General features: G+C 38.1%; 2 protein-coding genes across 2 annotated transcripts; one reads left to right on the top strand and one right to left on the bottom strand.

Moving 5' to 3' along the window:
- Positions 1 to 5,883: 5,883 nt before the first annotated feature.
- On the bottom strand, positions 5,884 to 7,332 carry LOC134650821 (uncharacterized). The gene has a single exon (XM_063505754.1). It carries the CDS (start codon positions 7,330 to 7,332, stop codon positions 5,884 to 5,886), a length of 1,449 nt encoding a protein of 482 aa, XP_063361824.1.
- Positions 7,333 to 8,778: 1,446 nt separating this feature from the next.
- On the top strand, positions 8,779 to 22,024 carry LOC134650985 (protein cortex-like). The gene is made up of 10 exons (XM_063505952.1): positions 8,779 to 8,928; positions 9,729 to 9,842; positions 10,577 to 10,751; positions 12,637 to 12,797; positions 13,498 to 13,646; positions 14,963 to 15,107; positions 18,849 to 18,914; positions 19,309 to 19,507; positions 21,072 to 21,212; positions 21,801 to 22,024. Exons 1-10 carry the CDS (start codon positions 8,899 to 8,901, stop codon positions 21,941 to 21,943), a joined length of 1,323 nt encoding a protein of 440 aa, XP_063362022.1. The 5' UTR covers positions 8,779 to 8,898; the 3' UTR covers positions 21,944 to 22,024.
- Positions 22,025 to 22,226: the final 202 nt, after the last annotated feature.

Here is a 22,226-nt window from a genome sequence, read left to right as displayed (position 1 = left end):
CAGTCTGTACGTATGTGCCGTAAATTTTTACACTCTTCTATTTAGCTTCACTGCATATATTACCTATATCTCTTTGTGCTTCAAATCTTGTTAAATTGTAACTCGATAGCTAGGTATATTAATAACAAACACATCGTATATGTTTTGATTGGGTTAGCGTTTGATTGTCACGCGTTTTATGTATATTACGCAATATATTTAATGACGTCAGAAAATGGCTGCTCAAAAATCGAAATTACCTACTAGAGTCTGTGCGGAAAGAGAAGAGTCGTGGGATTTGAGGGCGCGCCAGTGCTATTTTATGGTTTTTGCTATGCTGACAACACTGGTCACGTGATTATAGTACGACACTAAAGGTCAAGATACTTGAATCCCTTTTTCTGGTTTTTTGCCACGGCTTACTAAACGGAGCCTGGTGGTGGTGTCGGCTCGTCAACTCAATCCTCTGATTTAGCGCAGGCACTAGTTTTCTTCTACTCTCTTCTTAATTTGTTTAAAACAAACTCTTGTTTTTATATCTCAGATACTAAAGTGACAGTGCGATTGAAAAAACTACTAATACTAGTTAAGAATCTGCCCAATACAACTGTCATTTTAGTAACAAACAATATAGAGTCTCATTTATGTACTGCCTAATCTGTGCAGGCCAACAGTTATTTTAATACAAAACCGTAGATCGGGTAGAAATTGGGCAATAGAACTGTAATTTTACTATCTGGGATATAAAAATAGTGCATTTAAGTAGGCCTTATTGGGATATGTCCGGTTCTCTCATCTCACGATATTTAATTTCGCCGAAAAGTCACTGCTAAATATGAAATATAATTTCGTAACTTACCTACAGAACCTAGTAAACGAACTTACAAATAAAGAAATATTTTATTAGAAAAAGTTTTATTCTTTGTAATCGAAGTCTGAATTAAAATATTCAACGTCACATGTTTGAGCTAGCTTGAGAACAACCAGGGAGACTCATAGATGTGCTTGAATCCAGCACGTAGATTACAAACAAATTCATGCATATCACCCACATAGCGGTATTTTATTCGAGATACCGTAGGTACTTTTACTCAATCCTGAAAAAAAATTACATATAAATATGCATAAAATGGCAAGTATCAACACTATTCGTCAGTTATTTTAAAGATCATGAATGACCTGCATATTTATGAAAATGAATACATTTTGAATGAATATACTTACCGATTATGTACCGGAGACAAGTTACTTAGGGGGCTTATTAAATAGGTAATTATTTAATATTAAACAGAACATCAATACCCCTCAATAGTGGAACCACGTTCCGCGACTTTTTGTAAGTCGATATAGTCTACTTTTAGCCGTTTTCTTCCCGCTGACAAAACTGAACAATGTTAAATATAATTTTCCTTGTGGTTTTATGTACGGTTTTAATAGTGTTTTGATAATATTTTATACATAAAACTTGCGGTTTTTGTTAATAAAAATATACAATGACAGAAGTTTGTTTACTTTTTACAAGACAGGTGCCAAAGGTTTGATTGCCATATAAAATTGAAAATGTTAGTTCCCGTTTCTGCCACGACTCTTCTCTTTCCGCACAGACTCTACAAGGGGGCTAGCCAAGATGACAGTCTGCGAAAGTTCTGCAAACAATTGTCATGTTGGCTAGGCCCCCAGATCGGAAAGAAATCTTAACGGTGTTTATTTTATCTGCTGTAGTTAATTCACAATTTCAAACCATGAGATTAAAGAGCTTTGCATTATTCTGCAAACTAATGTATTTTTGGGCGTTTTAAAATAAATATTGAAAACCCGATTCTCACAGATCCTGGTGTTATTGAGTTCTTTCAACTCAGAATCACTAGCATATTCAATCCTTATGATAAAAAAACCTTGTCCCAAATTTTTTTATTAAAATTGTACATTCCACTACGTCACGTAATACAAGTGAAAAATTATCTCATAATAAAACGTGACGTAATGGAATGGACATTTTGGGACATCTTTTTTTAATGGCGGGATGGAGAATGCTGTCGATTCTGAGTAGAATGAGCCCAAGAATGTCCAGATATGAAAGAATCAGGTTTTCGATATTTATTTTAGAAAACGCCCTTTTACATAAGTAGGTAGGTGAGTACATCGTAAAAATCGTAAAATACTCCACAACTCGCTCATACACGGTGAACGATCGATATGACACCCCTTGAATCCAAAAGATCGTAAGTGCCGTAGATTTTGTACTGAAATCGTGCATTTTGGAATGGTTAGTTATATCGCTGTCCATCATTCTGGACGCCTACGCACCTTTGATTGGATTAAGGTGATCACGCATAGAACAGTTGAACAGAATAGGTATACAGGGTGATTCAGGAGACGTGAGCAGGATCAAACCTACGCATACAGTAAGTAATAAACAACTGTTTCGTACTAGTATTTGTGAGATTAACTTTAATTTATTTTACACTCTTTAAAAAAAAGTTTTAATTTATTTACGACATTTATGGTCACCCTCTTTGTTTTATCCATAACAAGTGCCAAATTCAATGTCATCGGAGACTGGTTACTTTTGAAAAATCGTATCTCACTCAAGTGTGACATTTCATTTTCTTCGTACTCGATGTGCTGTCATAATGGTTAAAAAGGTTTTATCTTTGTTAATTAAATGTTGTAGGGTTAGGGTAGGGTAGGGTAGAATCCATGATAGTAGATAATTAAATTTGTCCTTACCAAAAAGTATAAAACAGAAAAAAAGCGTGATTGTTTTACTTAAATATTGTGGTGAACGATTCTACTACATTTACTGATTGTGTAGGCTTAGTCCTGCTCATGTCTCATGAATCACCCTGTATGACATCGTATTTTTAACCGACTGCCAAAGGGGAGCGGAGGGAAATATTTTTCGAGTATGTGCATATTATCCGTGTTTTAGCATGGGCAAACGAAGTATCGTTTGAATTTACCTAAGTAGACTTTTAAAAAACAATGGTCGTTATAGTTATCGCCGTAAGACCCCAACTCTTTATTGCGCATGTGAAATATTTTATAATTTTTTTATAATAAATATTTGTTTTTTTTTTCCTTATTTTCTCGTAACGCATGTTAATTATAAGATGTATATTTTTTTTAAAGATGTGTCCCGCCGAGTTTGTTGCCGCGCCCATATTGGGATACCCTCCTCCAATTGAGGGGGGATTTAAATCTTCTCGGGGCAGAGGTGTAGGGTTGGAGCCGGTGTAGCTTTATTTGACGTTCATAAGCGCATTGTAATTATGCCTACTTGAATAAACTATCTTTTATCTTTATCTTATCCTAGTGCCATAAAAATTGGACATTCTATTTCAAATTCTACTCAGGACTGTGAAATAAGTTTGTTTAAAAAACTCGACTTTTTGTGATTATAACTATGTACATTATGCAGTCCTAAAAAACGATACGAGGCGATACAATATTATTGAAATTATGCACTTATTTGATTAATTAAGTGCATTGTAACCGTTATTATATTTGTATTTGTTATATTCCCGTAAACCGTAAAATAACTATAATTAATTTAACACCTTATAGACTAAACCAGCGGTCGGCAACCTTTCAGCAGCCAAGGGCCACATAGTAGTTAACGAAGTTAACGCGGGCCGCACTTTGTTAATATTTATGACTTTATCAGACATTGTCGTTTGTCAATATTACATACAAAATAGCCAGGGAGGCTCGCGGGCCGCAAGTGACAGGTTCACGGGCCGCGGGTTGCCGACCACTGGACTAAACTAAACGCAAATTACTCCAACACTAATCTACGTGACGTCACCTTGCGTGACATCAAGCTAACCATCTTTGTAGGAGGTAACGCACATAGTAGGAGTGTTCAGGGGGTCTACCGCGAACACCGAAGATTGCAAATCGCGGGCATCTTTCTCTGTCATTCTAATTACGCCTTAATTGGAGTAAAAGAGAAAGATGCCTGCAATATGCGAGCTTCGGTGTTCGCGGTAGGCCGCTGTCACCACTATCCACGCCGTTACACCCATTATCTTAAAAACATAAGGTGTTTAATCGCGTGCGCGCGCTATCACTTATCATTGCATGCGATTATGATATCTGTCGCAGGCAAGTTTAAGTGTGATGTTCGTGTGCACGTTTTTGTAGATAGTGGGAAAGTGAAGGCGTGTTGGTGGTGGGTGATTCCGGCCGTTTACTTTGTTAGGATGGCTTGGTGTCATTTGTATAAAGTAAATACATGAAGCACATTAAATTACGTTGTCTATAGTTATTTTATTTTTTCCGGCCGGGCGACCCTACACTACATCTACATAGATAATCGGTTTGTGCATTAGCAACTATAGATCGTTTTTTTTAGCATTAGAAATAATGTAAACAATCTTGATGTGTCTTTTAATTGAAAAACACATTTTAAAAATAAGTTACGGTAAATATGTAACAATTATGAATCTAATACGATCTTTTATAGTCTTCTGCTTTCATAAGTAATAGTTATTGATTTTTAAAAAGTGTTTTTCAATTAAAATACATGTCAAAATCGCTTACCTTCTTTCAAGTTCTTTCTAATGCTAAAAAAAACGAACTATAGGATCGATCGAATGCCAGTGAAAAAAACAAGTACCTATGATCGCTAACCGCAGCTGAGGGAAATGCACCGCTCATTTACAGCAATAATGTCGGAGTAATGAGATCGCCGACAAACGACCAGTGATTAGGACCTAAAATCATTAGGTGTTTAGTAAAAAGCGATCAAACTGTTATGAGGGATAATCGTAGTGCGAGTACTGTGTACTGAATGGTCAGAATGGGCGATTTGTTTCAGCCCAGGGGGCCGATTTTTGAAATTCGACCGCTCGATTTCGTGTATTTCGTTCAGTAATATCTCCACTACTAGGCATATAAATTCTACTAATAGAATTGAAAACGAGTGGTCAGTACCACTCGATTCTAAATTTCTATCACTCGTATTTCAAAAATTGACATTTCGCCGTGTTCCACCGATTTTCGAGTGACGATATCGAGTGATCGAAATTCAAAAATCGGCCCCCAGAGGGCTACCGCGAAAACCGAAATTCGCAAATTGCGGTAATCTTTCTCTGTCACTCTAATTACGCCTTCGTTGGGGTAAAAGAGAAAGATCCGCAATTTGCGAATTTCGGTTTTCGCGGTAGCCCCTCTGCTGTACCGCGTCGCGTTTTAGAATGAGTTACTCAATAGGGATGATGACACGTGTTGAATTTTATAACAAAATCTATTAAAATAGATAGCAAACAAGCAATTTATCACAATAATGTATTAAAATAAAATATTGAAAAATTACAAAAATACAGGACCTGAAAGTTTCAAAATTTAAGTTTTTTTTTAACTTCCAAAAACGATAAAAGTAAGGGTACCATTCGATTCCTTAAATTTCATCCAAAAAAATATTGTATAGCAACTATATACATAAACGCAATATTTCACCGACAACAACGCAATTTTCTTGTTTTGTCCATACTACAAGATGGGCTCCCAGAGACCTTGACGTCACGTTCCCTTCTCATTTTGTTTAGGGCGTTTCGCAAGTGAAGTGCGACTGTCGGCCTTTGACTACAATTTCTGACTTTTGTGTTACTTTAATTCAATGGGTCCCATATAGACATTTGATCCTAAAAACAAACCCGATCGATTGATACCATAAATGAAAATTAGTCATGTAGCCTATTGTCCGGAAGATGTCGCTGCTAGGTGCGTTGAGATTTCTACGTCGCGCTACGAAATAATAATCGCAACTTAGAATGTTTAGTAGAAAGCCATGTAGATGTAGATGTAGATGTAGTGTAGGGACGCCCGGCCGGATGCAGGCGGGCTGTCGATCGCGTGTCGCGTTCATTCAGCCCTGTTCCCTGGAGTTGGAGCTGCAGGTTACTGTCCCGGCGGCATTCCCACACTATTCTCCTCGAATCTTCTTGTTTTCCTGCAGAACAGAAGGACATCTTTGAGTTCGACGTCCTTTAGTTCGTGTTCTTTCAGTGTGTCTCTACCGAATGTATTATATCGCGGTGCCGCGTACATAGTACATTCTGCTAGTAAATGTAAGCTAGTCTCCTCCTTACCACAGTGTGGGCAGGAGGCGTCTCTACTAATTTCCATTATCTTAAGGTGTCTGTTGAGAGTATTGTGACCCGTAATGATACCTGTCAGTAGTCTCAGACTGCTCTTACCTAGTTTCAAAAGATACCTGGTTCTCCTGTGGTCTAACCCTTTGATCATCATCTTCGACTGTCTACACCCAGTCTCTTCTTCCCATTCTCTCTGTGCTTCCATCTCTTTTACCTTCTCTATTACTCCCTTCGTGACATCCGCTGACATAGGCAGAGCCGGTTCCGGACCTATATATTCCGTCTCCGCCCCTATCCTCGCCAGCTCGTCTGCTTTCTCATTTCCCATTACTCCCTGGTGTCCTGGCACCCATGCCACCGTGACACTTCTTTGCTTGCCTATCAAGTTGAGCTCCTCTCGACATTCTCTCACGAGAGAGGAGGTGACTGATATTTTCTTTAGTGCCTTTAGTGCTGCCTGGCTGTCTGTGTATATTACGACAGCGCCCTCTTGCTTTACACTCTTCTTGATTATGCTTGCGCAGCGCGCTATTGCACATACCTCTGCTTGGAACACGCTAGTATATCTGCCCAGTGGTACTGATATTTTCTCCCCTAGTTTGGGGATCACTATGCCCGCTCCTGCCAGTTTAGTCGAGCTTCTTCTTGAGCCATCCGTGAAGCAAATGGTCGTCGGGTGACCGACTTCCACCTTCCAGTTGTCTCTGTCTCCTATGTGTATTCTATATTTCTTGTCAAATATCTCCTGCCTCTTTATAAGGTCATTATTGGCCATCAACATCTCAAGTTTTGATAGTGCCTCTCTTTGTATCCGCGCATGTCTCTTGTCCACGCAGCTTCCTCTCCATTCCTTGCATGCTTTCATTCTGTACCACTGTTCTGTGGCTCTTTTCTCAACCTCAATCCAGAGTGGCTTCAAACCTAGCATTACCTCCATTGCGTGTGTCGGGGTCGTTCTCATAGCCCCCGTCATCATGAGGCACGCTAGTCTCTGGACTTTGGTTAGGTCTCTTTGGTTTTCTTTAATATGTGCTCTATGCCACCATGTTACAGCTCCATATAGCACCCTGGGTAGTATTATCGCCTTGTAGATCCAGTGAATCATTCCTGGCTTCAGTCCCCAGTTCTTACCGACTGCCCTTTTGCATTGGAACAGTGTTCTTATAGCTTTTGCCGTCTGCTCCTTGATGTGAGTTTTGTACCTGAGCGTACTGTCTAAAATAACGCCCAGATATTTCAACTCATCTACCATGTCTAGTTCTATACCTTGTACCTTTATAGGTTTCATCTCTTTTACTCTTCTGTTAGTGAATAACACTAGCTTTGTTTTTGATGGATTGAGATCCAACCCTCTCTCTCTACACCACCCCAATACCTGTCTGAGGCCTCTTATCATTATGTCTCTCATCACGGTAAGAACCATTCCTCTCACTAGCAGAAAGCCATGTAACTATTTAAATAGAATATTAGCAAGAATATGGTAATATTTACTCGATCAAGAACTACAATTGATAAACTCTGTAGTTGGTATTAAAATAAAAACCTTTGCCACAGAACATATTAGAGGTTAGAATGGCTATAGCGCGCAGTTAGTATCGGAACCGGTGTCGCCGCTCGTTCCTCTTCACATTTATTTACACTCGCGCAACGGTAGTAAAAATTAGCTAGCGCCTTGTGTGCGTGGTGAATGGATACGCCTCCTTTAGACAGATTTGATGTCTGACTTCCTTATCTGAAGGTTATTTTGGCGCAAAAAGGCATGTTTACTTCGTTTTTCGGTCAGTAGCATGCGAGCGTTTGCTCAAAACCGGCGGCGACACGTACCCTGCTCGCATCGCCATTCTAACTTGTTCTGTGACCTTTGCCCATAATTTGCATTGACCTAATCACTACATAGTATAAAACAAAGTCGCTTCCCGCTGTCTGTCTGTCTGTATGTATGCTTAGATCTTTAAGATTACACAACGGATCTTGATGAATAGATAGAGTGGTTCAAGAAGAAGGTTTATGTATAATTTGTTAACCCGTGCGAAGCCGGGGCGGGTCGCTAGTAAGGTATAAGTTCAACCAAAGTTGTAGCACCTTCATGATGTGCTGCCACATCTGCATCTTTATCGCATTTTTATCGTTTATCACCGTGCCTGTCACGTTCTAACAAGTATGTAAGTGCGAAAGTGACGGGCATAGTGATAGTCGATAAAAATGGAACCGTGCTGAGCCCGCTGGTCAGCATTTTTTAATATCAATACAATAATGCTTCGCTTGGATACACTTACACATACATACATATTCATATTATATTTATTTATTAGTACAGTCGCAATTAGTTACATCGCAATAGCCCAATCGCTTATAATGTCTCTGAACTAATATGCACTTTAGCGTCCTTGATAATAGGGACTTTGCTCAGATATTTGAACGGCCGATCAGACATGTCTAATAGCGACTGTGTCTAACTATCTATCTATTAAATTTTTTTAATTTTCTGCAAATTGTGCGCGCCTAAGTAGTTTAGCTGTCCGAGGTTTTCATAATAATAAACAAGAAAGAAATATTAAAAAACGCCTTAATACTTAAACTTAGGTTGGCTTAAAGGACTCTCATCCAGGCCATAACTGTTAAAAAAAAAACTTAGGTGGGTAGAATCAAAATTACGAAGACAGTTAAGTTATTCTTAAAATACCTCTTATTTCAAAACATTAACTTCCAACCGATTTTACGATAATTAATTAATTGTATTTCTGATTGAACATCTTATTTGCGAACTATTCTGTTTATCTAAACGTTAAGGACAATAAGTAAACTTCAACATTGACAAATGGACATAAATGCATTTGGTAAAAAAACTGTAAGTACAAGTGCCATTAACATTTTAAGACAAATCACTACATAGTATAAAATAAAGTCGCTTCCCGCTATCTGTCTGTCCCTATATATGCTTAAATCTTTAAAACTACGCAACGGATTTGCGGATGCGGTTTTTTAAAAAGATAGAGTGATTCAAGAGGAAGATTTATGTATAATTTGTTAACCCGTGCGAAGCCGGGGCGGGTCGCTAGTATAATATAAAACATCTCTAGGGTTAGTCTGTAGGTTTAAAGAGATAATAGAAACTAAATCGGTGTATTTAGTTCATCCTTAGCATCAAATTGTCCTCGTGAATAAAGCCAACCTTCTGAAATCTTTTGATGCTGAATAATTCATTCGTTCCCTGCCTGCTGGCAATGGACACAGTGGGGGAGAATTCATACTTTTGTGTTATGATATATGTAAATAACACTTGACAAAAAATACTATTAACAATATTTATTTTACAACTTTGGGAACAAATCAAATTATTTTATTAAATATTTTGATTTGTGTTTTTTTTAATAGTCACACTACTATATGTAAATTATAAACTGACTATCCGGGCTTCACCACTGGAGGGCTTTGTCACTTTGTCTTTAATATATGACATATATTTCAGTTTATAATATTTATTTTATTAAATCCATTATAAAAACCTTAACAAAACCCGCCTTGAGCAGGGCTCCGCAAGCAACTATAGAACGATATATTTTAATTATTTCCAATCATATAGCGTATAGTTGGATATAAAGAGCAGACAGTAAAATATAGCACTAAAAATATGAAATGTGCTTTCAGAGCGGATTGCAGCGGCCTCGCGTTGATCGCTTTGTGGCGCCGCGCGAGTCCATCGATGAGCTGCGCAGGCGGCACCACGTGTTCGCCCGTAAGCACCAATCTGAAAACATCTGGGTGAGCACTTGAGTAACGCAGCGTACTACGTAGGCGAACGACACGCGAACGCGAAGCGAAGCGATGCGGCGCGGGGTGAATCAATCCTTTGATGTCTATATAAGTGTCCTATGTGGGCGATCTCGTTGCGAACGCAAACGCCGTGGCCCGTGGCCCGCCGCACCGCGCGCCGCGCCGCTTCGCGTTCGCGAGTTGTTCGCTTACGTAAGACGCAGCGTAATGCCCGTCATTAACATTCGTGTAAATATGCCAACCCGCCATGTATCCTCCTACAAATTCATGCATGGTCATCAACCAGTTATGGTTGCATCAACTGTCAAAACGAATTGTCGAATCCTTTCGCTACTAAGCCACTCGTGACAACTTTCCATATTCCACACAACGAACGGATTTAAGAATTATGGTCCACCCTTTTCCAGGCTTACCTAGTACAATTTATCGACTAATACGTGTCTATTTAATTTCAACCTTAGCAATCTGATTTAAGATTCAAATTAAATCCGACGACCGTTCAGAAAATGCGACTTTTCTTCAAATGAATCACCAAAACGTAACTATTTAGAAAACCTTCTAGATTGGCATACTGGAAAGGATTAATGACAACGATAGTGCTTGAATCTGGCCTCGCATAGAGTTGCAAGCTGTTACCACCTCTTTAACTTTGACAAAATATTTTAAATCTCATCAAAGTACTAAAATAGGATAAACTAAATACGTGTTTTTTCCTTTTCCAGCATGGCAAATACGTGAAACAGAAACAGTACGCGAGCCACATCGACAAAGCTTTTGGGCTAGAAGCGCCGGCACCTTCACAACCTGAGCAAACCTGGCCCTGCGTGCCGCGCACGCGCACTTTCCTATCTTCAGCTGATAACGTCCTGGATCTACCAACTTACAGCTCCGCTGCTTGTAAGTATATGATAATTATTAACAAACTACACTACAAATACACTACTACAAATCACTACATCTAAATGAAAACAGGACAAAACCTATGAAGCCGTTGAATTAACAAGTATGAACAAGTCACATCAGCTTATGGTGTATGTAGCCGCCGTGCAGGTCAGGATCTCGACGACTCAAATAAAAAGCTTCAATTCTTAGTGAACTGATATAATTTTCCAAAATACTGGTTTACACGGGTTCTTGACTAAACGGTTAAAATGCAAAAGTGGTGTGGTTGCTGATGATTATGATTTGCAATATTTGATCAGTACAAAAGGTGGTTTAAACTTGGGTGCCTCTAATTGGCCTCGATACAGATTATGTGGAGCGCTCCTATTGGTGCTTTAGTAGCCGAACCCGACGGCTGCGTTTAGCTACTGCATTAGGAATGTATTAAGAGTTTATACAAATAAAAGGTTGCGTTCGGTTCATTGCTGAAACATTGCTGTTGATGTAGCAACTAGCTTAAAGCTTAGTGTTTCTGTTTCAACTTCTTTATAATATGTTACTCCAAGGTTTAATGCACAGCCAGCTTGATATCTAAGAACTTCCATAAGATTAGAGAAGAGAAGCAGATTTCTCTGCAGCTCATATACCTGGCAGGTGCTATATTTATTTTAGTGTCCGACCGAAACATGTTTTTTTGCCGAAACCGAAACCGAAACCGAATGTTCGGCTTTGGCTCTAGTTTCGGCCGAAACCGAAACCGAAACCGAAACTTTTGTAGACTTGTTAAAATCGTTGATAAAATGTAATAAAACCACTTTTACACACATATTATGGGGCCGTCAACACCCAATGTCCTTGAAATTGATGTTACTTATTACTTAAGCAGTTTTTTATGAAAATTACTAGAGTTAGACCAAGATAATTCTGCAACGATTTTGATAAGTTGATAACACACGCAGTGCAAGTGTTATTTTAAACGTCAAAACTTCTATGAAATTATGACGTATAAATAACATTTGCACTAGTTGCACTGCGTATGCTATCAAAATCATTGCAGAATTTTCTTGGTCTAACTCTATTCATTCACCAGTCAAGCTAACATGTAGATACAGGGTCAACCAAAAACGCGAGCGCAGCGAGCGCGAAATTTTTTGTTAACAATATCGCAAGGCCGGGTACTGATCTTCACCTGGGCCGAAAAGTCCGAAGTGGCCCATTGAGGCGAACTTTCATGCGAAGTCAAAGCCCTAGCCGTGCTTAAGGCTTCAGGATAAGTAGTTGAGCACAGACTCCAACCAATGTCCATTGGATTCAAAAGCGAGACCGCAGGCCGAGCATGGCGCAGCGAGGCCAAAGGCTAAGCTGAAGTAGAGGACATGTGGAACACAAACCAATGGTAAATTGAGGTAAAAAGTGAGACTAGTTTTCTTATTATTATCTTGCCCAGGGCCCAGTAACATGCGACAGTGCTATCTCATTCAGTTATGTATTGACAGCCTCTTAAGACTGCGTCAACCGTCCAGTGGCGCCCTCATTAGTGGAATTGTGTTTTATAATAAAACAATTAATGTCTGTACCTAATATACATGAATCAGTATATGTAGGTATTAATATTGTTGTCCTACTTATTCCCCAACTTTTAGTCTTTGTCCGAAGTACCATTTCGTAAGTTTCGGCCCGGCCGAAAGGTTCGGCCGTTTTTTGGCCGAAACCGAAACTACAGCCGAAACATGATTTTTTGGCCGAAACTGGCCGAAACCGAAACCGAAACCGAACCTTCGGTCGGACACTAATTTATTTATTGTAAAATTCGTGTTTTATACAGGCTAATAATCCATTGTAACTTCACTCATCAATATAACATAGTAATCATTAAAATATAGCATTTACTCGTATTCAGTTCCAGAACTCCTCGACTGGAGCAACGACAACATCCTGGTGGCAGCACTTGGTAACAAATACTACAAGTGGAGCTGGCATTCACAGACTCCTATCGGCAAAGGCTTCACCCTCTTTAGCACTGCTTGCTGTAGGTTTGACCCTACAGGGGAAAGGCTAGCAGTAAGTACCAAATAATCGGCTAATATCTACAAACATTACGTTTACACACTATTTCAGAATACTCTATGACATTTAATAATATTAAGAAAAGAAATTTCCAACAGTGTGTCACTTCAGAATGCTACTGTTTTGATACCTTTTTTTTTTGTTTTATTCATTAAATATGTACAGCAAAGTTTTCACTATATTTATTTATTTATTTATTTATTTATCGCAAAAAAAAAACACTTACAGGGTATTTACATATTTATGTTCCGCCAAACTGAGGACAGTTTGTTGGCGGATAAAGCGCTCTCTATCCTTTTGTGTTCTACCCACTTAACTTACATACTTATACCTAATACATTACTTAACTAGAGTTATGCCTAATACATTACCTAATACGTTATATCTAATTATACATTTTAATTGAAGCCAGCGTTTAAAGACATAGTGTACAGTAACAGATCAAAAAGACCCCCGACTGTGCTAGGGCTAGTTACAATATATGTGACACAAGTTTAGAGAGCGATACCGATACCTATTTACTTCTTAAAATGTTATACGTTGCCAAGAAAAACCCCGGGCCTCCTTTATGATGCATCTGGGAAAGCGCTAAGAATATAAATAGTTCTTCCATCTTGGCTTAAAAATATAACAGTCTGAAATACTTCCTTGAGATAGAAAAAAAAATAGAAAAATAAAAAAGTTTCCTTCTCAGCTAGGAACCGACATGCAGCGGTTAGAGGTGCACAACGCTTGGAGCAAATGGGTAGCCGGGAGTTGGTGCCGCTGCGCCACCAAACCACTTCAGCCCGTCTGTCTGGTCACCGCCGTGGACTGGAGCCCCACGGGAAACTCCATTGTCACGTGAGACATGTTACTATCAATACACCTGCAAATGGATGTCCGGGAGTTGGCGCCACTTCGCCACTAAACCGCTGCAGCCCTTCTGTCTGGTCACAGCCGTGGACTGGGGCCCCACGGGAAACTCCATCGTCACGTGAGACATGTTACTATCAATACACCTGCAAATGGATGGTCGGGAGTTGGCGCCACTTCGCCACTAAACCGCTGCAGCCCTTCTGTCTGGTCACAGCCGTGTACTGGGGCCCCACGGGAAACTCCATCGTCACGTGAGACATGTTACTATCAATACACATGCAAATGGATGGTCGGGAGTTGGTACCGCTGCGCCACCAAGCCACTCCAGCCCTTCTGTCTGGTCACCGCCGTGGACTGGAGCCTCACGGGGAACTCCATCTTCACGTGAGACATGTTACTATATACCTGTAAATGGATGGTCGGGAGTTGGCGCCACTTCGCCACCAAACCGCTGCAGCCTTTCTGTCTGGTCACAGCCGTGGACTGGGGCCCCATGGGAAACTACAATCGTCACGTGACGTGAGACTGACATTCTGTAAACCACCACCTTGCTCTAATTGTTGAGGTCGTTGCAAGGAAATTTTAGTCCTAGGAAATAGAGACTGTAATTTTTAATCTCTAAACATAGGTAATACAAAATACAGTAGAATCCGTTTATTATGACTCCGCTTATACTGACCAACCGCTTACTATGACGTAATTACTGTGCGAAGTTTGGTTTTCATATAAAATTCTGTGTCACAAATTCGGATAAGATGACTTCGCTTATAGTGACAAATCGCTTAGTATGACCTAAAAATCCTATTTCCATGAAATTATGTCCGGTTATACTGACACCTTTGCTGGTTTTCGTGGCCGTCACCACGTCTTTCCCTGCGAGGACGTTTGGTGCGTTCGTGGCGTGTAAGGTATTATAGTTTTGATTCTCAGTGACAAGTTGATATTTGTTTACAAGTTTAATAAATCTAATCTCTCACAAAGAAATTTGAGATGAATTTGGAAAACTTAACAAAAATAAGAAGTTGTACAACTATGCTTTATATGACATCCGCTTAGTATGACGTGTTTGTCACTTCCCTTCGATGTCATTATAAGCGGATTCTACTGTAGTACACTCAACTACAGCTTCAACTACACCGTGGCTGACCAACCGTCTTACAAACCATAACTCGTAACGTTATAATTATGTTATGTTTTCGTATCTTGCTGGTACATGGTGATGAAAACCGAAGGTGATCATTAGAACTCTGTAATAACACAAAGTAAACTCATTAATTTTCGACTACAATATTTGTTTTTAGCGGTTGTTCCCGAGGAATGGTCACGGCTTTCGACCGCGACGCCACACTCATCAGCTACCGGCAAGCCACCAACTTCGCCATCTTCCTAGTGAGGGTGTCCCCGGACGCGCGCTACGTAGCCGCAGCCGCCGTCAACAGTTCACAGGTAGTGCTCAATATCATATCAATGTAGTACAGACTAATCCTCCATGACAGACTGATCGCCATCGATTTTTTTCATCATATGCGCAGTTACCGTAGCTATATGCATTGTGACCATAAAAGAATACGTCTCATAAGGGTCAATTTCTGAACACGATTTTTTTTCTGTCCGTGATGAAAATCGCGGGTTAGCATCAGACAATACTTACCAATTTTTTTTTACATAAAGAAGTCACACTTTCACACCGAGTTCCATATGAATTCACTGATTAGTTGGTTTTTAGAGTACACATAAAAATACCTAAAGGCTCAAATTACTACTCCCGTGCCCTGTCCGGAATCTACTTTTGAGCATAATGAAAAATCCTACGAAAAATTCTACATTAGTATCACTAATTTAGTGTCAAATACTTAAACTAGATGATATTTACTATCACTGAGCACATATACTATTAACTTCATTGTGGTAAATAACTCGTGATCGATGTTTAAATTTTGTCCGAGCGCGCGAGTAAAATTTCGTCGGCAAAACTCAAAGGGCTCTGACAGCCGACGTTTGTATTTGAACCGCCTCGTGTCCCGCCTCACCTGTACTGGCAGTATTCGGCTGTCTCTCAAAGCAAGCGGATGTAAGTCAAGCCGCGGCGTGTTCGAGCAAATCGCGTAAGTATTTCGGAATCCGGGTGGGCGACAATTTTTTTCTAATTTCGATGCCCCTTATAAATTTTATTTTCCACATAGCTTTTCAATAGCAATTGTCATATTTAGGAGCCCTTTATGTATCTTTATGTAAGCGATAACATAACAGTTTGGTCAAACACGATTTAAATTTTTGGCGAATTTTTTTATTACGAATTCTAATTTCCGTGCCCTAATTCCCATAACAAATTTACCTAAAACAGCTGATTAAGTGGCACGGGAATTAGAAAGTATTACATATATTGTCAACAAATCTTTTATTGGGGGCACTGTAAGTTAATTGGCAATGTTTACGTCATATTATTATTACTTATATATATTGGCATTGAATATATATTATACTAGCTGTTGCCCGCGACTTCGTACGCGTGGATTTGTATATTGGTGGTTATATATTTCTACATTAGCTTAGAACATTGTGCAGCAAGTGATTGCGGTAGGACGGTTAATCATTTGTTAATTATTAATATTATACAACGCATGAGACTTTGTCTTTCACAACCTACGAAGTTTCAAGCCCCTAACTGAATAAAATTGTCCTCGATATAATCCCTCTAAACCCCCTTAGAAGATTTTCATGTCCTCTATTTAATAAAACCTACTACCTAACTACCTATTTACGAAGTTTGAAGTTCCTAGCTTTAAATAAAATTTGAACCCTATACAAACTTTCAACCCCTTTTTAATCATTTTAGGGGATGATTTTTTAAAAGCTGAAATTATTTTTCTTGTATTCTAATAATATGCCTTTATTATTATTGTTTGGCCTCCATACAAACTTTCAACCCCTTTTTCACCACCTTGGGGGATGAATTTTCAAAAACGCTGAAATAACTTTTCCCGTCTTATAATAATATCCCCATATACAAAGTTTCAAGTCCAACACTCTCAAAAATATTTGATCTCCATACAAACTTTCAACCCCTTTTTCACCACCTTGGGGGATGAATTTTCGAAAACGCAGAAATCAGTTTTCTTGTTTTTTAATTTAGTACCTTTTTACGAAGTTTCAAGGTCCTAGCTTAAAATAAAATTTGCACCCCAGGACAAAGTTTCATCCCCTTTTTTACCCCCTTAGGGGTTGAATTACCTGAAACGTCGCAAGTCCTGTTTTTTGTCATCGGCTATTATGTCTTTCTAAGAAGTTTCAAAGCATTTGTAATGGATTCAAACTATCAACCCCTTTTTAACCCTGTTAGGGGATGAATTTTCAAAAACGCTGAAATTACTTTTCCCGTCTTATAATAATATCCCCATATACAAAGTTTCAAGTCCAACACTCACAAAAATATTTGATCTCCATACAAATTTTCAACCCCTTTTTCACCACCTTGGGGGATGAATTTTCAAAAACGCTGAAATTACTTTTCCCGTCTTATAATAATATCCCCATGTACAAAGTTTCAAGTCCAACACTCTCAAAAATATTTGATCTCCATACAAACTTTCAACTCAACTCAAAAATGCGCGTTTTTCCAGAGATAGATTTAATTTGAACATGTAATCTAAGAATTAATGCACTTTAAAATCCCTTAGTTTTGTCACTGACACAATCACTCACGATCATCATTATTCTAAGGTACTTCTAGCATACCCACAAGTTCCAAATTTGAAACGTAATTAGGTTTAAGCTTTTTAAGCCAATAAAAATCTAATAATACTGCAATATTAGTCACGTTCTAAAGATCTAATAACTGCATAAATAAGTTTGTAATCCTATAGAAATATATGCGATAACAAATTTACCTTTTAGTTCTTACAATTAGTAGGGAAAGTAAAGGTACACTACGATGTACGATGTGAGTATGAATAAAGATGTATATAGTTATGATATGTGTATACATAGTATCAGTATGGTATGGGTATGATTACCTGACAAGAAGGACAGCCTACAAAAAGAGATGGGATCCTATCAAAAACATTACATGTAAAAATAAAAAGATGCAAGTCTCGCAACGCAGTTCTTCTACTACAAAAAAAGTTTTGAGATGTAATGTGAAACCAAGTCGGTTATTTTAGACAATGCCAGGGGGGTATTAAAACCGTAATACTATTAGATACCTTATTAGGGTTCCGTAGCCAAATGGCAAAAAACAGAACCCTTATGGATTCGTCATGTCTGTCTGTCTGTGATAGTCTTACCCCGGTGATAGTCTTACCCCACCTTACCTCATATGTGGTTAAACAATTGTTTGTGTTATGAATTTATGAAGGCAGCATATTCGATTTCTTCAGATTAACTTACACAATAACTTCTTCTCTCTGTGCCCCTATTTATTTCTTAGTATCATTTCCTATACGGCCATAAAGCAGATCATACACCTTGTACCTATCTACATGCAGATACATAATGACACTTTTTAATGAATAGTTTTGTATGTAAGGCGGACATGTTTACGCAACTACTCAAAGTATTGTTTTGAAATATATATATTTTACTAAGAAAGAGAGATTAGTTGCCATTAAAATCAAGGAAACTATTAGTCAAATACGTAGTTTTTAGTTTATCATACTTTCGTAGATTTGTCGTCCGAAACTAAAATTAAAGTAGATAAATATGTTCGATGCCGCTTCAGTATGGTTGAAGTATATTATTGTAGATTAAAATATACATAAATAATAGTTTTAACTACCAAAATAAGCTAAGAAAACAATTCCTGTGCCATGTTCTAATTTCCGTGCTAGTAAAATCTAATTCCCATGGACACACTAATTCCCGTGCCCTGACCAAAATTTTAAATTGAAATAACTTTTATAGTTTTATGAATATTTTTACCCCATAAGAAAATTAATGTTTATTATATTTTTTATCAAATTATCAGCATATTTTTTTTTGTGTAATGTTGGTATTTCAAAATTCCATGGGAATTAGACAAAAATGCTCGTTTGGTGAAATTGACCCATAAGGATTCGTCGGATTCGAGCCTTTCTTCCGCTTTCGAGCTTTCCTTTCCATTGGAAATTTTAGACTGCGAGAATTCTATATATTTCAATGATCGTAGTCACTGCAATTATAATTGGAGTTTCATTATTATATGTTCATCAGGTGCTGGTGATGTTGTGGCCGTCTCTGGTAGAATCCAGGGCAATCAGTTCCGACTGGATGGTAAAGGTAATAAATTAATAATTATAGTTAGTTAAATTAATAATAATTGTAGACGTCAATTTTTTTTACATTTCTGTTGTTGTCGGGTAACATCACTATACTAATAAAAAAGACGATATCATTAACATTTTTATGACATTTTTAATATGAATATGTAACTCGCATCTAATATCCTTTATCTTCGCAGCTTCCAAAAGCTACGATGAACGTTTGCGAGCATCCCGCTATTTTTTTACGATTATTAATGAGGTTTTTAACCCATAGTTTATAAATGGTCCCTAAAGGAACTAAAAAAAAAGTCTATGTTTCTAGTTTATATTTCTTTAGATTTGGCATATCTAAAGAATTTTTAAAACGATAACCTCTGCTTTAAGCTTTGCGCGTTTAACATCATTTCCAGACTATAGCCTGGCACCCATGGCGTAGTGCTCTCCTCGGCATCGGCGGAGTCACGGAGACCAAATCCTGGATAGCCCTCTGGGACGCCCCGCGAGCCACCCTGCGCGCTGCTACTACCGTCAGCAATAGCGACTATAGCCTGGATACCATGTTGTTCAGCCATCGGACTGGGGAACTAGTACTCAGTCTCTGGAACACAGGTAAATATAAACTGTGGTGTTATAATGTGTAGCTAATAAAGCATTATACAGGGTGGCCCATTTAGATCGGTCAGTATGGGAAAATCTGAAACTATAAGACATACGACGATCTCTTCTTAGGAACCATGTCATCGATTTTAGTAACAAGAAAAACTGCATTCATACATTTAATTTTTTTTTTATGTAAAATGTATTGAAAAAAATGGTAGCCATTTCGAAAACATACTAAAATAAATTAAAGGATATGAATACAATGCATTTTATTCATTTCAGACATCATGTTTCATAGTAACATTTACTGCTTAAGACCTACACAATCGATATCTAAATAGAAATAATTTTAGTTTTTTTTTTTTCAAAACGTCCGGGTTCGATTCTTGAGCTGAGTACACATTGTTTTTTAAATGTATGAATGCAGTTATTCTTGTTACTAAAATCGATGACATGGTTCCTAAGAAGAGATCGTCGTATGTCTTATAGTTTCAGATTTTCCCATACTGACCGATCTAAATGGGCCACCTTGTATAATTCATTTGCCAAATAAAACTACCTTAAGTTGTAAAGATATATTTATCTACCAGTTAAGCTTATTTGAAGATTGTGAAACGCCAACGATGACTTTATTCGTCAGATAAGTGGCAAGTAGCTTATTCAGGACTTTACTTGGACATTGTGAAACAAACGCTAAGTCTCATAGAAAAATAATATAATCCGATAATGGTGGTTTGACTGGTATTTTGGGTAGTAAATCATGGTAGGCTGTACACGCCCCCATTTTACCTAGTTCTGCAATTTTGACACTTAATGAACTCTAAAGTCAAGGAATTAAGAATTCAGTACACGTTTACAAAATTGATCACCATGTCAATTGCGTTTTGATCATTCAAATTCTGGTCAGCAAATGAAATCAAATCGAATTATCACAATTATAGGTACTTGATCTTCGGTCCAGTTTTATTAAGAGAAAACTATTAAAATGTTAATGTCTTAGAGAAAACTTGATGAGTCATAAAAATCTATATCACATTTTACCGATTCCATCCTGGCAGACATGGCAGTAACTATCACGGTGTCGTTTTGTATTTCATGTTTACGAGTATAAATTACACCGTTCAGACTACTGTTGAAGTACCTACGGTCTAATTGACATTGAAAATTACAATTTGTTTTCAAATGAAACTACAGATTACGTCCCTACAAATAACTTAACTAATAGCTCAAATATCTATATAAAGCCCCGTTTCTATCTACAGATATTGAGCGTGCGAGACGCGTGCCATGGCAGACAAAACAATATTTTTCTATAGAGTGTCTATTAACGATTTCATATCCATTGTTACACGGTGGCGCAGACGCCGACAACCACATAGAAAAAAATGCACGGCACGTGTCTGGCACGCTCAATGTCTGCAAATATAAACCGACCTCAACGCGTTATGCCTTCGTTTTTTTATAGTTAACTTCCCAAAAATTAAGTTCCATTGTAGGTAGGTTTTGAAAGCAGAAGAAGCAAACTGAAACTATTGTATGTTCCATGTTTACTACATGATGTTTTATATTACAGAGCAAATGGGGCAACCTCAGGCGTGCTCTCAGCTGGTGGTGATGAGCGGACCAGACTCGGTGGTGGACCAGTGGGGCGAGGGCAGACACGGCGTCGACCGCATCAGGACTATGGTCTTCAGCCCTGATGGCACTAAGCTTGGTAAGATTCGTATGTATTTATATTAGGATAAGGTAGGTTATTGTTTGCTAATGGATGGACCAGATACTGTGATGGACGGTCTTAGCTTCAATGACAATACAATACAATACAAATACTCTTTATTGTACACCTCATTTCAGAAAACAATACAAAGAAAACAGAAGAGGTTAAACAAAACAACAGGCCCACTATTGGTAAAGATTTACTCCCTTATTCATAAAACTTTCCGGGCCTGATTTAGTTGAATTATGTTTTAGATAGAGATAGAGATCTTTATTTTGCATTCAATGTACATATTTATATTACATACGTGTAGACTACTTAGTAACATATAGGCATATAAATTAAGAGTAGGAAACAATTAGGAACAATCAATTTAACACTTAACTAGAATATGTTTTCTTACATACTTATAACATCCTCCATAAATTCATCCCTTTCTTACAAATACATAAGTCAAAATGACAGATGAGGACAAACGATTATTAGCTATTTAAGGTTTGTAGCGCGTTTATGAATAAGGGGGTTAGAATATAGAAGCCGTAAATAACTTTGGATAAACTATTGTTGGATGTATTTACTTTGCAGCGACAGCCACAGTAGACGAAGACCTAATAATCTGGAATTTCCTACCTCCAGACAACAAACCTAGCAAAAAGACGAAACGGAGAAGATTCTCCGCCATCCCCACCTACATCGACCAGAGCGTACACGGCTTCTCCGTTCGATGATTTTTATTTTTGTCAATATAATATTCTTGTGATAGGAAAAATATATAGGTCGTTGTTATTATTTCAGTTACAATTCCTACTTACCTATTTTACTAGCAGTGGTTCGTTTTGTAGCGGTTTATTCCAAATTGTTCCTCCGATTCATGCATAAAACGTTGACGTCACAACAACATGAACAACATTTCATATTTAGGAAATTTTGTCTAAGTAAATATAAAAGTGTAACAATTCGATATTAATTGCCCCGGTAATAATCAGTCCCGGTCAACTAGAGCATTGAAAC

Source organism: Cydia amplana, chromosome 9 (genome assembly GCF_948474715.1).
Source record: "Cydia amplana chromosome 9, ilCydAmpl1.1, whole genome shotgun sequence".
Classification (NCBI taxonomy): Eukaryota; Metazoa; Arthropoda; class Insecta; order Lepidoptera; family Tortricidae; genus Cydia; species Cydia amplana.
Note: the sequence above shows the minus strand (reverse complement) of the source record. Positions and strands in the feature narration are given on the sequence as shown.